This window comes from Takifugu rubripes, chromosome 4, assembly GCF_901000725.2.
Source record: "Takifugu rubripes chromosome 4, fTakRub1.2, whole genome shotgun sequence".
In the NCBI taxonomy this organism is placed as follows: domain Eukaryota; kingdom Metazoa; phylum Chordata; class Actinopteri; order Tetraodontiformes; family Tetraodontidae; genus Takifugu; species Takifugu rubripes.
The window spans coordinates 1,530,595-1,550,936 of record NC_042288.1 but is presented as its reverse complement, the minus strand read 5'-3'; the positions used below and the strand labels follow the sequence as shown (position 1 = coordinate 1,550,936).

At 49.9% G+C, this 20,342-nt stretch overlaps 1 protein-coding gene across 3 annotated transcripts in view; it reads left to right on the top strand.

Annotated features, from left to right (window-relative positions):
- The window catches only part of inpp5a (inositol polyphosphate-5-phosphatase A), a 90,981-nt gene that overhangs the window by 62,887 nt on the left and 7,752 nt on the right, over positions 1 to 20,342 (top strand). For all 3 annotated transcript variants that reach the window (XM_029834697.1, XM_011602854.2, XM_003963620.3), the window contains exons 10-12: positions 11,504 to 11,599; positions 11,881 to 11,955; positions 15,740 to 15,813. In XM_029834697.1, coding sequence (XP_029690557.1) covers positions 11,504 to 11,599; positions 11,881 to 11,955; positions 15,740 to 15,813 — 245 coding nt within the window. The remainder of the gene's footprint in view (positions 1 to 11,503; positions 11,600 to 11,880; positions 11,956 to 15,739; positions 15,814 to 20,342) is intronic.

Below are 20,342 nucleotides of genomic sequence, written 5' to 3'. Positions count from 1 at the left end.
CCAGAACGCGTGTGACCTTGAGCTGTTGTGACGGATTCAGCGTGAAATCAAGGATTTCCCACAGTGCTTCTGGGGGGCAGCTAACGGCTCCCGATGTTGTTTGCGACATTTGACGTGGGATCGGCGGCCGGATCACGCTAACGGAGCATGTGATGGGCAGTTTGGAGCCATCGGCAGCAGATGTGCAAACACTGAGGGCTATTCAGGCTTCGTTTCTGACGACTGCTCACCTAAAGGCTCGCAAAACTGTTTTATATCTTGTTAGCCTGATGGAATGCAGCAGCCCGCACATTTACGGGGGGTGGGCTGTTCCCAGAGAGCTGTGGGTTGGTCCCAGTCAGGTGGACGGACCCTCGGCTGTGCTGGTATCTGGGCTCCTCAGTAACTCTGGCTCGGCGTGTCCCGGGTTGTCCCGCTAGCGCCCTCGCGTACCGTTGGAGTGCAGTTGGGGTCACGACCCCTTTCCCGGGGACCTGTCAGTCCTGCAGCGCCGTGCGTCCATCGCCGTCCTCTTCTCCCCGTCAACCGCACGCCCCCTAAACCTGGCGATCCCAGATGATGTCATCGGTGCGCCCTGCGTCCCGCCTGATGGAGCAGCAGCTCGCACGCTTCTGGCCGTTATAACGCTAATAAACAAACGGGGTGCAACCTTAGCACAGCATGTAACTCACGGCCGCCGGGCCGGTTTAAGTCCTTTAATGACAATTAATGTCAACAGGACAATTAGTGCACATCCACTGAAGTGCTTAAGTGTAGATGGGCCAGCGGCGGATCGATGGGCCGTACTTATCTAGAGATTGATTCCGACACGGCCGGGCTAGCTGGCGTCCTCACTCACAGAGACGTTGTCACCGTTTCCTCAGCGTTTGCCTCAACACAGCGGGCTGCAGGACGCCATGGCAACGCTGAACCACAGCAGCTTCGCCTCCGTCGACGAATATCAACACGGAAAACCTTTGAGTGTAAATGAATATATGGAAAAACGAGCGGGTTATTGCGTAATGGGCGACATTTCTACCTCAGCACTTTCAAATCTTCATTCGGCCTTTTTTAAAATTCAGTTTATAGTGTCAGTTTTCCAGGATTTCCTTGTACATTTGTCACTTATTTCTGGGAAAATCGGAAAACATCAGCATTTCCTCATAAACCTTAATCAACAAAACAAGCTGCACAGATCCTGCAACCTACATCTGTTATTAGACACTATTATTCTATTATTATTCACTATTATTATGTTGTTACTGGGTACGTCATTGTTATAGCTATTAGAGCATCATGAGACTCAGTCAAACTTCAGTTAAATTGCTAAAAAAAATCCTAAATGTTAACAAAAGAATAAATATTTAAATATTTCTCGTCATGACAACACTCGAAGCGGCAAACGCAGCGGGTGAATTTGTGTACTGATGCTCGCTGTGGCGTCTTCTTGGTGGTGAACAGGCACCAGAGGACACGCCCCCGTCAGCCATAATGCCCTGTGGGTGGGTGGATGGGCCGGGAGGGGGGGGGGCATTTTAGGATGTATCCATGTGTGTTCAGAGGAGGAGGTGGGACATGGATTGTCACAGGGCAGATTCCAGGTGGTACATTCCTGGCATGTTTGTGCGGCAGGATCAGTAACCAAAGACCCGCGGTGCCCCCCCCCCCCGCCCAGTCTGGGCAACCCCATTAATTGTGTCCGACAGAAGGAATTGGTTTCAATTGACCCCCATTCAACGGCCCTTTGAGTGGCAGACAAAGGACACAGCCACGTGGAGACTAATGCTAGTTCGGAGCATCCTGGAGGTGGTCCTGTCCCCACCAGCCTTGTCCCTTTGCCCCCCCCCCCCCCCCCACCCCCCCACTGGCTTCTGGGTCTGATGTTTTAGCTTGATCACGCTTTGCATCACTGCTGGATTAAACAGGAACCTGTGGTGGAATGTTGAGCAGAACTGGGCTGGAGATTCAGCCCTTCACACTCCACTTGCTCTGGCGCGGTTCTTTTCATCACTCAAGCTACGTTCAAGAAGTCGCCATTTACTCCGGACGCAGTCTCCTGACCGAGGAGCTCTTCTTGTAAAGCATTCTGTTTGAGTCAGTGGTGCAAAAGTAGCAAAAATAATACTCAAACACGTTCCTTTGGTCAAGTGAACTATTAAATCTATGACTGTACTTTAACATCAGTAAACATTGCACGTAAGCATGCGTTGTCACTTAAATTACAATATTTACAGCCTGAAAGGTTAAAATAACAGAAAATGGAATCAAAAGGGGCCTCCGAATTGTGTCTGTGTTACTGCTATATTAATATCATGTGGACGTGTGGTTTTAAGCGACTTCCAGAAGATTTTGGGCCACATTTGTCCGTTGGCTTTTGTAGATTGCTGAGCGGCATCATGTCCCAGACCTGGGGGCTGTGCTCCTGGTGCCAGGTGTGAGCGCCTGTAGGTGGCTCTGAATCAATGGCTTCAATGACACGCTCGTGGCGCCGTGCCTGCGCACCCAGTTTATTTAAAATCCTTCCTAATTAAACTTAATAGAATGTACATTTAATATGTGCAGGGATTGTACATCGCTGGTCAGCCTGCTTTAATTTAGGGATTGATAGAGGCCAGCTGGGAGGTTAATTGCCGACTTGATCTACTGTCCCTGTGACATGGCATCAGGCTGTTTTTAATTGGGTCTGATCTGCTGCTGGAGGAACATTTCATTAGGCTAGCTGGCCTCTCAGTGACAGCACAGGCAGCTTTGCTCTGTCGCCCCCTGTCGGTCCGTGCAGGGACTGCAGGGGGCTGTCCCAGGGCATCAATCTTACTTCCTTTGTCCTGTGTCCTTTCTCTTGCTTGAGCAGCATGAAATTAAAGGTGGGGCCCCGGACGAGCCCCGCTCCTAATGCATGTTGTAAAATGCTCAATAATGACAGGCCATGATAGATTCTTTTTCTTTTTTTCACCCCACCCAGTTGCCCAGGACGACACAGACAGCGATACATGTGTATTATGGATGCATGTGTGGCGGGATGGTGTTGTTTGGGATAGTTTTTTGCATCATCATAGATGCTAAATTGTACTGCGGTCTTGAGGGAAAATGTGCAGAGGTATTTACTTTTAAAAAGATTTTAACATTAGGAGTTCTCCAGTTGATCACTTGATTTACAACCTCACAAATGTTAACATCCAGAATCGATTGTACACCTGTAATCTGTGATTTGCAGAGATTGTGACACCCGCTCGAGGTTTCGGCCGTGACGGCGGCCCCACAGTGGACGTGAACGTCATCAGGAACGAGCCCGCGTCGTTAGCATAATTAGCTCGCACAACGCAAACAGCTCTGACTTGCCAACGCTCGCAAGGTCAGCGTTAATTTTAGGATGAACCGCGCCTTTAAGTGATTGAATAAGACGCCTCCAAACGTAAACACGGTCTCTAATAACGTCGCCTGCAGCGTCGGGACGATCACATGGCTGATTTGCACCAGCGGCAGCTGAAATAATTTTCCCGTTTCGTGCGGAATTTGACGACTGTGTGCAATAAATCAAAAGGCGGCCAGTGTAATTAAGTGTACACTACATTAGTCAGGCTAATTAATTTTGGAGGCCATCCATCCATTAACCAGCGGGCCAGCACTGATTGGCCCTCTGTTCTGTAGAACTCTTGACACCAGGGACTCCGACCTTTGGTTGGCTGCCTTCGCTTTCCCAAATAAAGGTTATTTTTGGAGTGACTCAAAATGCGAGTTTATGGCTATTAAAAATGAAATCCTTCACGATGACGTGTTTTTCCTTTACTTCATCCTCACGCGGCGCCGCCGAGGGGTCATTTGACCATTGTTTTACTCGGGCAAATTGTATTGACACGTCTCTGGAGTAGCTTCCTGAATCGATACACTTTTCTGTGAGGACAACCCACTTAACACTCTTAATTGTCTCGCCACGCTACGTTCCCCCTTCCGTACATTTACAAGCAGGCCGGCCAGTTATTACAGCGCCGTCTGTTTGACCCGTGCCTGTTTATGACCGCACAGGTGAAGCCCGCCACGGAGACGCTTCCTTACAGTACAATAAAAGCACATTATGTGTCTAATCTATCACAATGAGGGCCCATTATATCACAGAAACCCCATCTGGATATAGAGGGAGACTATTCCCTCTAGACAACAGGGCCTTTTTCCACTCTTGCTACACTGTGTTGGCTGTTGTTGCTAGCAAACACAAGAGTGAAGACGGAGGGGGAAACAGAGTTCAGCTATGAGGGCGTAACTCCAGCAGCGCAGCTTTGATGGGAGCGCTGTCCATATCATTAAAACGCTGGCAAATGAAGAACAAGCGGTGGTTTCTGTTGGTTCTGCTCATTAACAACAGGCCGTTTGAGCCCCGAGAAAGCCGTGCTCCCATTGTGTTCCGAGGGTGGGGCCGCTGCGCCCGGCAGCTGGGAACGAGGTGACGAGCCGGGCCAGGGATGAGGACAGAGCCTGGCACTGACGGGGCCTCCGACGGGCGGCGCTCCTGGTCGGCCGGTAACCTGCAGCTAACTGGGGCAGCTTCTGACCCCAAGCAGGCAACATGGTTGAGCAACAGCGCTCAAACGTGCTCTGGAGATCCAAATCGAGGATATTTCTCCCGCCAGCCAGCGTCTTTGTGTCGCTGCACCCTTATAAACAGAGTTTATCAGTCTAATGCTTCCAGGCATTCCAGGTAAAGGAAACACTCTAATGCCGTTTTTGTACTTAAGTTAAATGATGGAGATCTTTACATATATTCCAGTTACACTGATGCTGCTGTCACAATTATGCAAACAATGTAAATATTCTAAATCTGATTAGTGAATAATGCATCAGTCCGTCAGTTCAGGTAGCCTCAAATCTCAATCCCTGACTTCTTCTTTATTTTATTGCACCCACCACCTTTTACTAAACAAGGTCGTCTCTCCTTTGGGGTCTTGATGCTCTGCCTCCCTGCTTTTGGATCGCAGCAGCAGCAGCAGAGCAGCAGAGCAGCACCAGAGCAGCAGCAGAGTAGCAGCAGCAGCAGAGCAGCAGCAGAGCTGCAGATTAGCATTAGCAGCAGCAGAGCAGCAGCAGCAGATTAGCAGCAGCAGAGCAGCAGATTAGCATTAGCAGCTCTCATTTAGTCCAGATGGAAGGTGGCCTAAACGCTGAATGGTGGCATCTCTTTGTGTCCATCTTGTGTGACGTCAGTCTATTTCGCTCGGCCGTGGAGAGCAGACCATAATAACCACGGCTGTTTGGATCACCACGTGATGCACGCGTGCTGTCTGCGGTGCTTTTTTCTGCCCTTGTTCAATCGATGCCTGTTCACTTAAATAAACTCTCCCTGCGGCTTGGAGCCTGAGATCCTTGGATTTAATTGGGAGGCAGCACTGATTATTATTATTAATTATGAAGACTGGGATGTTGTTTAGAAGCTAGACGGCAGAATTAAATATTGGGAAAGAAGCACAATTTTTCATCCGGCTAATATAAAATACGTGAGGAGCTTTGTTGGAATGATCCTTTTTGTTTTCTACTCCCTTGTTGAATCAATCATCTAATAATTAGATGATCGGAGTAATTGTGTTGAAGTCGGAATTCTAAAAAAGCACGATAAATGCTCCTGGACCCTAAACCGGTGTAAATACAGGTGCATCCCAGCAGAATTAAGCTCACCGGTGTCTGGAACCAGCAGATTATCCGCCCTCACTTTATCGCCTTTAAAGATCTACGGAACGCTACGGAATGCGTGGGAGGCGGGATCTCTGGCTCTCTCGGGTTCTCTCCTCCGAACCGATCCAGAGCGACAGGTGAGGGAGGTGCAGCGTCGTGCCGTTGTCGAGGAAGCCCGCTGAAGCTATTTCCACCAGTTGGCGTCCAGGTTTCCCAGTGTAAATCTTCCCGCTGACGCCGGCGCTCCGACAGAAAGGCCCATTGTGGCGCAGCTGTGAAGTGGCCGTCGGCGATGTGAGCTTTTAAACAACTCTGGCTTTAAAAGATGCCCGGCTCCATTCACAACCACAGCCTCGCAAATATCCCATCATATTTAAGAGGGCCCATTAAGGGCCACATTGAGAATTCATGGGTCTTTCTCTCACTCCCCCTAATGTGATTTATCAGCGACGGCCATATTGCCAGAGTTTTGGGAAGGAGTGGCTCCAGGCTTTGTCTTAGGGGAGGCCCAAAACAATGCCTTTCAGACCCATCGCAGCCACAGGGCCTCCTTTTCCAGGGGACAGAGAGAGCAGGGGCTGGCCTAACATCTGTTTGTGTCCAGAGCCACAGCGTGCCTCAGCGGCCCCCTTCTCCTCTCCCTGGGGGTCTTTGTTCCCGATTTCATGCTATCAGAGCGGCAGCATGTTTTCCTGCACGGAGCTGTCAGGGGCATAAAAGGCCCTGAGTGGGGTCACATCAAGAGGGATGGCCATGAAAAATTGGTAAAATGTGTCACAAAGCCCACCCACTAGATGGTTGCCTAGCACCCCATGCTTGGGTTTCAAGACCCTCCTCCGCCCCTGGACCTTCCTCTTCCCCTGCTCCTCGGCTCCTTCCCCTCCTCTTCCTCGCCCTGCTGGACAAGCGCCTCATTTAGATGAAATGGTGCAAACAAATTAAAGAGTGCTTCGCCATGAGGGTTCGTCGGGTGGGGGGGGGGGCACACCGGGGTGGAGGCGACTGGTCACCTGGCCGTCTGAAAAAGCCATCAGTTAGTGTAAGGCGACAGCTGCTAACGTATGAAAGAATCACATGTTAGGCGGTCGTTGGTCCCTCCGGGAATGTCCGACACGGCCCATCGATCCCTGCAGGTTTACCCCAACACCTCAGGCTCGTGCCCCCCCCCAACACGCGAAGCCTTCGGTGACCAGTCGCGTCCTCTGTTTCGAGGTGGTTCTGCTCCGAGGGGGTCTCCCACGCTTCGCCATCGCCTCCGACTCCCCTCGCTCGTTACCGCGGCGCCCCGTTACGTAATGAGCAAACCCCGAATGAGCATGTGGTGCCACCGGCCCTGCTATCAAGAGCTCTTCTCTACTTTTAAATGTTTCAATACTTGTTTGGTGGCTAAATGAGAGCATTAGCAGGATAAATGCGGCTTTTGAATCAGAGTTTCTAAACAACCTGCCGGCTGATCCGCATCACAAAGCCTCTTTTTTTGGGGATGGGGGGGGGTAAAACAACATTCAAATGAATGTCACATTAAGGTGGCTATTGAGCAATTATGGCAAGTGCGGCCTTATTGGGAGGAGAGAGAAGCCGCTGCGTTAAACAGCCTCGCGGACATCTGCCGCGGTTGGTTTCAAAGTGCTCCTGACCAAAAGTGCCGGGGGAGGTTTCTCCGATTAAATCTCTCATTAGGTTTTCTTTGTACAGGTGGCACTAATGTGTCACGAGCCCAGCCTGAGACAATGTCCTCCTGTTAGTGGGACTAATGCGCCCGAGGAGAGCCCACCCTCCTTTTACTGCCACTGCTTTGCACAGAGACGTGGTCACAATGAAGCATCTGGTGGCCCTTTTCCTGCGGGGACGGCTTTTTCCTGGCCCATTGTGCCCGCTGGAGTCGGAGAGAGAAACCCGGATCAGGAGGCTTTACTGCCTTTTTATGCTTTACCTCCATTTCAGCGTTTCATTTTCTCTGTCTCTTGATGATAAATGTCGGCAGATAGATTGGATCATTGTCTTTAAGCCCTTGCTTTAGCTCAGGGTGGGTGCTTGTGCGTGCTACCCCCCAGTAGTGGGAGGTCGCAGGGGTCAAAGTGATGAATTTTTATAGGCCTGTTCCCTGTGTTTCAGCCCTGTTCTTTTCTCTGTGTGCTGCACGGCCTCTCAAAGACAACCATGCAGGGCAATTTGTCCTGCGGGGGCCCTGAGAATGGCCCAGCAGAGAAGTTAAATACTAGGGGTGAACACACACACACACACACACACACACTCACAAACACTCGCAGTATACACATACATTCATTTTTCCTCTCTCTCTCTCACACACACACACACACCCCTCCGTCCTGTTGTCCTGAATGATTTGTGGCCTGTCTATTATCCATTCTGATGGGACAAATGCTTTTCGGACACTTTCTGAAGGTAAATCCAGAATGACAGCCCTCAATGCGCCGCCATTGTTTTTAGAGAACTTTCCCAGATGTTATAATGCACAAGATAAATAGGGCACATTACCGCCACGTCTCACACCCTCGTACCTCTCCAAACTCCTTTATTTGTGCCAGGGCGGGGCCAGTGAGGAAGACCTCCTACGAAGCGCCGCCAGCTTTCAGCCGTGAACGCTCGGCTCCCACGCAGCTCGCCAGTTTCCTGGGAAGGGGCGAGAGTCCCCGTGTTAAAGGGTGACACAGGCCAGGTTGACTAGGGTCAGTTAGTGACCAAAGGGTCACTCACAGGCTAACTGTGGGTGCTTTTGTCAACGTTGATGAGAAGAATATTAGATTGGACATTTGTTAACAGGCCGACTTTGTCACAGGGGCGACTGAAGCTGCTCCAGCACCGATTTTGTGAGTTTCGTGTGTCCTCTTACATGTTGAAATGGGAGAACGTTTGCACGGTGCATCCTTGTGTCGGTGGTGGAGCTGCAGCGTTTGGAAGCATTAAATCAAGCGAGGAGACATTTCTGGCTGGGGTCCAGTCGGATCAGGTGGGGGGGGGGGTCACAGCTGATTTACTGGCTGTCCTGTGTGATGGTGGATAGCAAATGTGGATGCTAGATTTGTTCTTGGCTACTTTGGATTGGCTCCTCTGAACTGGCTCTGGGCAGAACCTGCCCCGCCTCCTGACACGCCGTCAGGACCAGGCTTCATAGTTGTGATGGGAGCCCGGACCCCCTGGCCTTCCTCACCCTTCACACACTAATTCTGTCAACCTAATTAAATCAGTTGTTGATGTTCTCTGGATTATCGTGTCGGAGGGATGGTAATGAAACAGCCCGAGTCTTTGTCTGTTTCGCCGATTCTGATTAGTTACGATTGCACGATCAAGTAATCCAATAAAAGGAAGTTCCTTGCCATTTGATAAGATCTTTGATTCTTATCAATTTTCAGTTTCAGGAGGATTTATCAAAGGACTCAAGAATATTTGATCTCACGATAAAAACATCTTCAGGTTTAGCATAAAATTATCTTTATTGTGTCATCTGTCACAATTCTGTACTGTATTATACCAGAGCTGCTCAAAATACTGTCAGCCAGGCAGGAAATTGTGTTTAAAATACAGAAACGGCAACAGGAAGACAGAAGTGATGGTTGATGGTGTTGGATTGTTGAGAGATCTGCAGTCTGTACTTGATAATTTAAGGGGGAAAAAGGACTTTTACATGTTAAAAACTTAAAGCAAATCTAAAAATCAGAGTGGAAAAGTGCTCATCTGGTATATCATCTGTTGAGCCTCTGCGTGCGTGTGTGTGTGTGCGTGTGTGTGTGTGTGTGCGCGTGTGTGTGTGTGTGTTTGGTCTTTGAAGTAGGACAGATTGTTTTAACCTCTCTTCTATAAGGAGAGCAGCTGGAATAGAGAGCTCCTTTAAACAGCCGCTTCCTCCTTCGACAGTCATGAGATTATCCTCCATTGACGCACAAAGGCAGCTCCTTCCTCGGCAACCTCTCATCCCAGACCCCCCCACCCCCCACCCCCCACCCCCTGGCCTCTGGCCCTCGACAAACACTCAGTGTTGACCCGTGACCCATAATGCACAGATCTGATGCCAAGTCACTTTGCTGCATCAGTTATAGAGCGGTGAAAATCTCGCCACCGTCCTCTGGTCTCTGCAGGTCCCCCCCCCCCCCCCAAATCTCTTCTTCACTTTTAGAAGTTTTTATGCTTTCACTAAGGAGCAAAGAGGGACTAAATGAGTTATGGTAACATCATTTGGGCTGATTAGGCCGGAGAACATATCTGAGCTTAATGTGTTTAGGAGGCAGGATATTTGGAAGTTCAAAGATTGTTCACGTCGCATCAGCTGGACCCTGTTGGGATCGCTGCGCTGATACGGAATAATTGCCTTCACGGGGTTTTCATTTCCCTCGTTTTGCTGTTTGGCGGCGACGCGTGTTTGAACTGACGGGGACGTATGACACCGGGGATGACAGAAGGGGGGGCCGTGATCGATTGGATGCAATCGGCCAGCAGCAGCGACACCCCCGATCGGTCAGTCAATGCGTATCTTTATAGATGAGGCTGCTGCGTCGGCGCCCGTTTTAAGGCCGTTTTACTCATTTATATCGTGGAGGACAGTATCCAAACCAGTGTGTGTTCAGCTCTATGTCCCATTAAGTATGCATTCATATAGAGGTCATGGTTCCGGACCCTCTTATTGGATCAGCTGTTGCTGGTTGAAGCGTGAGAGCTTTCATGAAGTTAAGAGGCAGTTTTGAATCATTCAAATAACTCAAACTGCTGTGGCCTCCTCACAGAGGTCTCCCCTGTTTCATGGAACACATTCTGCGTCATTCAGCCCTCCCAGGGATGCTCCGTGAGGAGAACCGCCGTGAAAAAACGGTCGCAAATTTCCCCGCCAACGTCAGCGAAATCAGCCGCCGCTGAGCCCTTGGCCGGTCAGGACATAATTATGTGGTTTGCAGTGGATTTATCGTAATTAAATCTGAAATGCCACATGTTTATGGCGCATTTTTATCGTTCAGAATTTGCATCATGTGATCTTTTGGATGCACTTTCTGCTCATCAGTGATAAGTAGACAAATATGCCGGATAAAAAAATAAAGCCGGTTGTCTTTGGGAGCTGTGGACCACAATGACTTTTTGACGGGGAAAGTGTCTCTTGCCCTTCTCACTAGCTCCTTCTTTGGCCCATTCATGGCACAAAGCTGCTTAAGCGCACTTAAGCGCATTAGCATTTGGCAGCCAGGGGAGCATATTGACCCTGCATTTGGATGGCCTAAATGAGTGAAAGATGGAGCTATTTGTTCGGCCTTTAGAAAGTTGCTTTTGGGAGGTGGGGGGGTATGTTGTGGGGGGCTAGTTGCTGAGAGTTGTTCCACTTTCTTTCAGGGCGCGGTGTTTATTCTAATCTGCCGCGCCGCTTCTCCCTGGCCGAAGCAGGTCTGATTTGTGACATTTGGGTCTAAAGGGTCCTTTTCTGCTGGCTATATTGGCTTGACCTGATTATCTAAACTGTGCTTTGAATTTCAATCGGGTCAGCCAGTCCTCCACCACGCGGTCTGGGAACCACTGGCCCAGGGATTACCTCATTCAGCTGTCTTCAAACACAGATGGCCGAATGTTTAACTAATTGTTAAAAGAGTCAACAAAGGGAAATTTAACCATGCACACAGTCTGCGGGGGTCACTACATAGACCCAGAATAAAGAGCGGGGACAGTGAGGTGGCTTTTTGTTGGATCCTTCCAGCATCTTTGAAATGCGGAACAGTGTGATGTCGGGTCCAAAGGCGTCCGTATGTGGCCCAGCTTCCACTTCAGAGTTGGGTGACCGAGTAGAATAATCCCCCCTTTTTATTTTCCATGTGGTTTGAGCTTTGTAACCTATTTTTTTGAGACGTTCTTCTGCTCCTCCTTGCAGAATCTCTGCTCCTCTGCTACCATGCAGATGGTCCGAACCGCAGACACCAACGAGCTGGACAAGCTAATATTCCGAGAAAGTGACAACGACCGAAAGGTAACCCGCCGATCCCACCTCTTTATTCCCCTCTTCCTCTGGCTCAAGACACCTTTTCCTGTCCAATAAAATCAGACGCACGAGCGGAAAATGTATCCGTACTGATGAGTTTCACGGGCAGTGAAAATGTCAAAAGTAATCGAACCAAAATGATCAATCTCACATTAATTGATCTATTCCTGTTTTTCTTTTTTCTAGGAAGCTCTTCCGATTTTTGAGGCTGGTTGGATCGTTCAGCGTGGTGGAATAACAGCTCTCTCCTTTCTCATCCTCTCATTCAGGTGGTTCTCCAGCTGGAAAAGAAGCTTTTTAGTTACGTCAACCAGGATGTTTTCCGGGAAAACAACGGGACACCGGTAGGTCGAGCGCCTCTAAATGGTGTTTTCCGTGTAATCGACTGCTGCTAAAACAACTTCTTCATTGCCGACCTGCAGAAAAGTGGGAAGAGCTTCGCTGTCATGGCGCTCTTTAAGCTCTCTAGTTTCAGAGGTGTCCTGAAAAGCGCCAAAATGAGCCCCAAATACCCGATGCTATAATAATGTCACGCTGAGGCCGAATGACGCCTGCTTTCCACCCCTGGGGGAGGCTCTAACATCCCCCAGGTGGACAGAATACAAATGACACCCAGGCTGTTGATCAGATCATTTGTACTATTGAATGTGGGTCATTAAAAGGTGGTCTGCAGAAATGTGGAGACAGGGTAACAGCAGCAGCAGGAGGATGAGCCCCCCCCTTCCTCCTCCTCCTCCTCCTCCTCACCACCCAGCCAGACAAGACGGATGATATAATGGGGGGCATCAGAGATAATCTGATGGTCATGGTCTAGTTAAACACACCGTGTTATGATCCTTATAAAACAAACTACCTTTCCAAAAGGATAAATGTCCCCCCGCCCCCCCCCACCCCCGCTTCTCTGCGGGGAAGGGCGAAAAAATCCATCGCGTCCTTCATCAACTGCTCGACTTGTACCAGCTTGACAGAAATTTAATTCGAGGCAGCGCTTGAAAATAATTATTGTATTTTGAGAGCAGTAATCATTGGCCAGGACATGATTGAATGTGTCCATGCCTATTGACTTTTGCTATGATTAATAGCTTTGTTTAGTCGATATTCCCATCGAAATTGTATAATTAATTATCCCTGGCACTGTCACGGAGGGACGATGGAGAGCCCTGATGAGTATTTGGGAAGATTAAATTTTCCGGGCACTCTCGGCTCCTCGGAGCGCCGTGGAGCGCCGCTCCAGTGTCGGGATGGGAGGAGCCAGGTGCGTGTGTGTGTGTGTGTTGTGCGCCTGGGGTCTGCAGACGAGCACAGCAACAGCGGGGGGAGGTCCCCCCCCCTCCTCCATCCCCATTGATTTTACCTCAGTATCTCTTTATTCTAACTTTATCAGTGTAGCGTCTGCAGTGTTGTGAGTGTGTGTACAAGCCGCCGCCGGTGATGGACCTTCCCGGCTGCCGGGCTCGTGCTTGTCATGCCGCCGGTGCAGCATTTCTCAAACCCAGCGGCTTTCTACCAGAATTAATCTTTAAAGAATAAAAAGAACAAATGCCGCGTCAAAAAAAGCGGTTTAAGAGCGACCGTAAATGAAAAATCAAAGGTTTTACCGAGGGGAAATTGTCATGCAAAGGAAGAGATAATGTAAAATAATTTAGAATGATTTGCGCCCTTAATTTAGAGGATGTGTCTCTGGTTTTTGCAGAATTATGAGGCCTATTTTGCATACAGGTGAAATATTTGAGCCAGAAATCAGACTGATGATGGCGAAACCACTGTTGTTTGAGTTAAACCAAGCGTTTCCTGATGCGCGTCGAATGTTGCCAGCATTAAAATCTGTTCTATATCTTATCGGCGGCGCCTATCGACCCTCCTCCGGCCCCCCCTGTCAGCAACGCTTTATCGCTTTTCCCCCCGAAAATAATGAAGCTCCTATAAAAAGTCGGGAAAATATGGTTCCTGCAATGGAAGCCGAGTGTGAGGTGTAAAAAAAAAAAATCAAATTAAATGACCTTTCACCCCGGCATTTATTGATGATTTTAAAGGTGTTGTCACAGGAGACGTTTGACAACCTGTAAATCACACTACAATTACAGGTGAGAGGGGTATCTGGGGGGGGGGGGACCTCCTGCCCCCCCACCCCTCCTGCCCCCCACCCCTTTTCTCAACTTCTTCCCCTTAACTATCATCACTCTGATTTAGGAGTGTGCCGATCATCCACGCCGAGCCGGCCGTTTGAACCAGTGACAGGGTACTTTTCAGCTCAACACTTCCTCATCCCTCGCGCCGCCATATTGCCCCTCGCAGCAACACAACCACCCTCAAGGTCACTTCTGCGTGACAAACTCCCCTCGGCGTGATCGCGCCTCTGAACCAACACCAGCGGGGCTTTTTCTCCTCCCAACCCCCCCCCCCCCCCGACCCAGCGGAGCTGTTTAATTGACCCAGGGTGAAATGTAGTGTGAAATTTGTGTTTTTCATTCACCTGCGTGAATTACTCAACACTCACTTGAACGCGGCGTGGATACAGGCGGCCATATGTCACTCATCTCTTCCTGTTTAAACGGATTATACCAGCCAATTCACCCTGACTAAACAATAGCAGCTGTGAATAGGATGCGTGCGCACACAAAGTTTCCGGCTCCTGATTTTGAACAGTGGCCGATACCTGCGTGAAGATTGACGGGTGGATAATTTGTACAGTTCTTCTGGGCTCCTTCTGTCTTTGCTGAACTTTTAAAACCACATAAGCAGCCCCTGATAGGAGACGTTGATGAATAAAGACGATGGAAAACTAAAAAAGAGCAAGTGTTGAGGTCACAGAGCAGAAATCTCTGGTCCTTCAGATGGAAAACGGAGTTGACAGAAGAAAGGAGGAGTAAAAAAACCCAATAAATCTTCTGACCAAGTTCATTCAGTGGATCAGGACTGAATTCCTCCATATTTGCATCTCATTTATCTGGTTTTCCCTGACGTTGCCTCCTGCCTGGAGCTTTATTTAGGCTCTTTTTAGTGTCATCCAGCCTCTTCTGTGGTGTTTTTGGAGGTCGGTGAGTGAGTCCTGCTTTAAAACTGCACTCCATCATGATTTTTACCCGACAAACAATTTTTTTAAAAGTCTTTTTAACCCAAAAGAAATGCCCCCCCCCCCCCTCCCACACACACACACCATAAGAATGTGATGTGAATTGAGACGTGGGCGCACAGTGGAGCGTGGGGCTGCATCCTCTGCTCAGCCATCCCTCATCCACACCGAGTGAGTCTCTCCTGTGACCCCGGATGTGTGAGTTTGATGAATGTGGCACATCTGCCCTCCTGAACCATTGGGACTCCGTCTGGGAGGCCCCCTCTGGCTGGGAGTAATGGCCACTGTTCTACACCACTGACACATAATCACATAGACCCAACGACTTTGTGATGGCAAACATCAGCTTTTACTTTATTTATATTTGCGGTGACAAATGATCAAATGTCATTGTGGATACAGCAGTTACCCTCTGCTGTGTCGCAGTCGTGACACACACACACACACACACACGCCTGTGTGTCTCTGTTGTGGGGACAACTTGCAGATGCTCCTCATGTTTCCTCGTTTCCACTGATGTGGCGTCATTAACGCCCCCTTTTTCTTTCCAGCTGTGTGGGACCGGATCTCCACTGGTCCATGATTGTGTTCTGGTGTTTGGAACGTGTACAATAGCCCAAATGATCACGGAACAAACGTGTTCCTCTCTTCATTTTTTCCATTTTTCCTGAGTGGGAGGGGTGGGGGCTGGCACCAGGTCCTGCCGGGGTTGCTGGGTAACGCCGCCGTCAGTCTCTCAGGGAGGCAGTCATGCAGGTGCCCGAGTTACCTGTTCATCACGGAGATAATTAATGTGTACAAGAGGCTGCTAATTGCACTTTTCACTAATGATTTATGGGATTTGTAAAAGGGGGAAGCTGGGGGAAGTGTGTGTGTGTGTGTGTTTACACTCTCGTGGGTGAGGAGACATGATTGATGAAGACAGTCATGTCAGAACCAGGTTAGCTTCACGCCACTGATCGTCTCCAGCCAGCGTGCACGGAAAACGAGATAAGTCGATCCGCCCAGAAGTGTCCAACTGTCCTCACCTTGTTTTTTTTCCACTGTCTTTGCAGCTTTTAGAGTACGACAAAGAGCTGTCGGTGTTCAAGGATCGGCTTCACGAACTGGAGATCTCTTTCCCGCCAAGGTACGAGCTCCACCAAGTCCAATTTCTCTCCCCTAGATTGCGAAAGCTCACAGATGTCGGCTTGTTGTGGCCTCAAGGGATTTAACCTATAGCTTGAATCTGTGTCTGATAGCCATCAGACACAGATAGGATTGGATCGAGTCCCAAGCTGCTCCCAAGAGTGCGTGTTTGTGCACGAGCAGCGAGTGTCCGCTAAGAGAATACGTTGATATCTCTTCTCTGTGGGATTTGGGGTGGGGGGGGGCGAGGGCCGTCGTTCCTCCTCCTCAAACAAATGCGTTCGCAATTAGCCCTTTCAGAGGAGCGGGAGGGAGGGCAAACACGTGGCCGGCGTGGAAATATGTTCCGGGAGCGGCGCGTTAATGGCGCTTGACCTTTGCCGTCGGTTGTGACTCAATCAGTGCAGATAATGAAACGCTGTAATCAAACAATAATTACTTGATAAACTGCTCTGGTGGCAGGAGAGGGGCAGCAGGGGATTTTAGAGGGGTGGGGGGGGGTGACAGGGAGAGCGAGCTTGGGATACATTGAGCTATCAAAGCTGGTGTGTGTGTGAGTGTGTGTGAGTGAATGTGTCAAGGTTCTGGGAGTCCCTGTTTTTAAATGACTGTGTGTCTTAATCAGGGGCCCCATTTACATCACTTTGCATAAGTGACAGGTGGATTTATTGTCCTTTTCCGCTGGCTGACTTTTGCACCTATCCATATAATACTGAATGATCTCCCCACGGGGAGGGACGGGCGCACGGCTGTGCCGGAATACAAATGATTCCTACATACTTGAGGTGATGATGAATCAAAGGGATGAAACCCAGCAGCAGCGTATGAAATTCGGCTTGATCAACCCGGCGCGTGCGGCCGCCCGCATCATCGTCGGCCTCGTAACGGGCAGCGGTGGCCTAGTTAAACTTAAACAACCCCCTCCTCCCACTTTGCTCATACACTGAAGCTCCGCCCCCTGTCAGGTCTGCCTCGAGCTCCTTGAGCAATCAAGCCTCAAGTGATTGTTCCCCATCACACAGGCTGCTCAGGTCCAACCCCTCACCATCTGTGAGGTTATTACTCTCTTTAATGCAGGCCATCAGAACACACCCTCCACTGGCACACACACACACACACACACACGCCTCACTTTTGTCCTGATCTATAAATCAATACTCGTCACCAGCGTTTAATCTGCAAGTTAATTCTGCCTCCTTCTGTCCCAAAATTAGAGGTGAGGAAAGGGCCGACATCCATCTATTCGCTGTCATTTTTGCGCTAAGCTAAAGGAACGAATTTGCCGACTGTGTCCAAAAGTTGATCCCGATCGCGTTCTGAAGGGCTCTTCCTCCTCTCTGCCGCGATGGGACCCGTGTGAGAGGCTCTCCGAGGCCTCTCCTTTCCCTCCTTTCGGGGAGTCAAAGTTGACGGTGACAGGTCGAAGTGTTTGGGCACCGCGGTGAGGAATTTACCCCCACCTCGTCAGAGTTGGACCTGGAGCCAGTCGGCTGCTGTGAAACCACTCTTGTGCACACAAACGCTGGTTCAGCCCCGTCTGGAGGAGAGAGGAGATGAATCTGATGAGCTGCCGTGCGGTTCCCTCAGGCCATTAGAGCCCCGCGCATGCAGCGAGTACTTAAGCCCCCGAGTTTTACCTCACGTTATGATACTTTTGATTTCAGATCAACCGTGACACAACCGCGCTGCTATTCCCTAAAACCTACCACGGCACCGCTAACTTATCCGCGTACTTTGATTGATTTAGGGAAAAGCTTTTAGTACTCCTCTGATCTGATTTTGTTGCTGTTTTTTTGCACGAGATCGATGCAAAAATTAAATCGGGACCCCCCCCCTCCCCTGTTCAGAGGCGGGTGGGGGTGGAGAATGAGGGAGCGGTGGAAGAATGTACCCTGTCCATAACGTGGTTACTGGGAAGAGGCTTTGAGGGAGATTTTGAATGACATCGGTCCAGTGATGGAACTCCATCAACGGACAAACCATGATTTCAAAGCATGAAGACGCCGTTTTACCGTGGGGGGGGGGGCTTGTTTGTGAAGTAGGAGATGCTTGATAGTGCACCAATGAGGTGGCGGCGTTGGAGATATTTGGTACTTTGTGTGAAAGCTACCGTGTGTGTGTGGGAGTCTGTGTGTGTGTGCGCGCTCAGGATTTAAGTGGTACAATGAAATTGTCAAAAGGCTGATTTACAGTGGAAGCATACGCGGTTCTGTTGATGTTGATGGCGTTCATGTGCACTCATCTTGTACAGGCAGTCCGGTCATGGTCAGATAATAAAATTCATTCCTCTTGATTTACGGCCCTTCAAACACACCCACCAGTGCGGAGGATGCCGTCTTACAGCTCCCGACTCCAGCGCGGACCAGTTAGCAACATGAAATCTGCGAAATGGAAGTTCCAAAATGCTGCTTTGGTTCACGCTAAAGCCAGCGGGAGCACTTGAGGGGAGCGGCGTCGACTCTTCCACGTCGCCTTCTCGTTTCCAAAGGAGGGAGTCTGAGGCCGTAAAGCCACTCGCCCGCTTGCACAGTCACGGAAACCGGGTGGCAGAGAGGAGCTTGTCCTTCAGATGTGATCAAATTTCGGTCAAGTGACACCGGCGGCTCCGTGCCAGTTCTGTAATAACTCTTTATGAGTAGAGATGAGAGGATTGCCAGAAGACGAGGAGTTCTCAACACCCCGGGAGCTGAGAGGAAGTGCTCCCACCGATGCTCTGCTCTTCACAATGGCTGCTTTTCTGTGGTGAACACCATCTGACCTCTGGAGACCCTCAGCAACGATGTCTCTGGAGGTCCGCATTAGTGTCATATCGGCACCCGCGCGCACAAAGCTTCTCCTTCTCCGCTATGCTATGCTATGCTACGCTGCGGCGGAGGCACGTGTCGCCATTTAAGGGGCTGCGCAGTTGTACGTTAAAGACAGCGTCTGACTACAGCGGCCAGCGTCGGTACGAGGCGTGAGTGTTGCGAGCTAATCTACTGAACAGGAACATTGTATTACAACCATTAGCGCATCCATCATCCTTACGACGAGAGAGCCTGTGAAAATGATGAGGGGCCATTGTGCTATAATGGCTGAAGATTGTACGCTGTCTTTTGTCACTGCCTCTTGTCCGAGATGATGCCATTGTGAGGGGGGGGGGGGGGGGGGGCTTTGTTTCAAACAATCATACACGGGCAGGATTAGATGATGCCATCTGCGTCTTCTTGTCTTCATTTACAGCAGCCGAGGACGGAACATGTCCTGACTGAACAGACTGTTAGCTGGCGCTACGCTACTGGTGGCATTTTGCTCTGTTTGCTTAGCGCTGCGCCAATGTTGTGCCGCCAAACCTCCCGGCTCTGCAAACCAAAGTAAACATTCTGCTTTTTTGATGCTGTTTGACCTGCGTGCGTTTGGGCCTCGCCTCCTTCCGCCGCCGCAAACAATATCTGTGAGTAAAATACGAAATCCGACACCAAGATTCCGCACAGTTCAAACATCCCATTATCCTTGTTCCTCTTTGTTCTCCTCGACCTCAACCTGCTGGGGCTGCGCGCTTCGTACTGGTGACTCTTAACTTCCGTGTCCATATTTCAGTCTTTATTGCCCTCATTAAACACTGACAAAGCTGGTAGCTGGTGGTTTTTCCCCGTCGCCCATTTGTCATTGCGTAAAAAGAGGTAATAGCTTTGGATACGGAGACCAGAAAATATGGAGCCAGGAAGTCTCCACTAGCATTTTGCTTCCTCCTGATAGAAACTCATCCTTAGCTTTAGCATCTCGTTCTTGGGGTCTTTCCTTCGCTGCTCAGGACGCCAGTGTGAGCGATGTGTCATCCGCCAGGTCAAACATTAACACCCCCCCCCACCCCCAATAACAATAGTACTGTAGGAGGAGGTTCTTCTTGGTCCGTTTCCCGTGTCCAGGAGGTGAGAGATGCGTCAGTCGTCCTCGTGCTTCAGCGCATCCAACAACATATTTGGCGGCGCACCGCCCACCTGCACAGGTTGACCTTATCAGCTCGGCCCATTAATTAGCGCAATTAGTCTTTTGGGCAATAAGGGTCTGATATGAGCCGGCGGCCTCCGGCCCTCGCGCCCTCTCGGACCGTTTACCTTGCCGATAAGTTTGTCAGCTCACTAATCGGGGACATTAATCATTCCGCCCCCGGCGTGCCATTCCCTTGTTTGCGGAGCATTAAGACGTGTTATCTGTCCCGGAGCCATCGGAGGGTGCGGAGGAATAAACGGAGGGGGGGCAGCCTTTACCTGCATCCTGGGTGAAGCCCAATGCTCTTTTAATGGCCATTGTTTTTAATCAGCAGTCTGTGAGCACAAAGGACTGGACGGCAGCAAAGTTTTGTCATCAAAGTGCTCAGAGGAAGTCCTTATCAGGGGGAGTTCATTGTTTGAAGGGGGGGGGGTCTTCATTTTTTTTTCTTTCTCGGCCTTTTTAACACCAAAATGAGCCCAGACTTGTTAGTCAATAAAGCCATAACAGAGGAGCTGATAGGAGGATTGTTCCCGGCGACCGGCCCTCAGGAAGCAG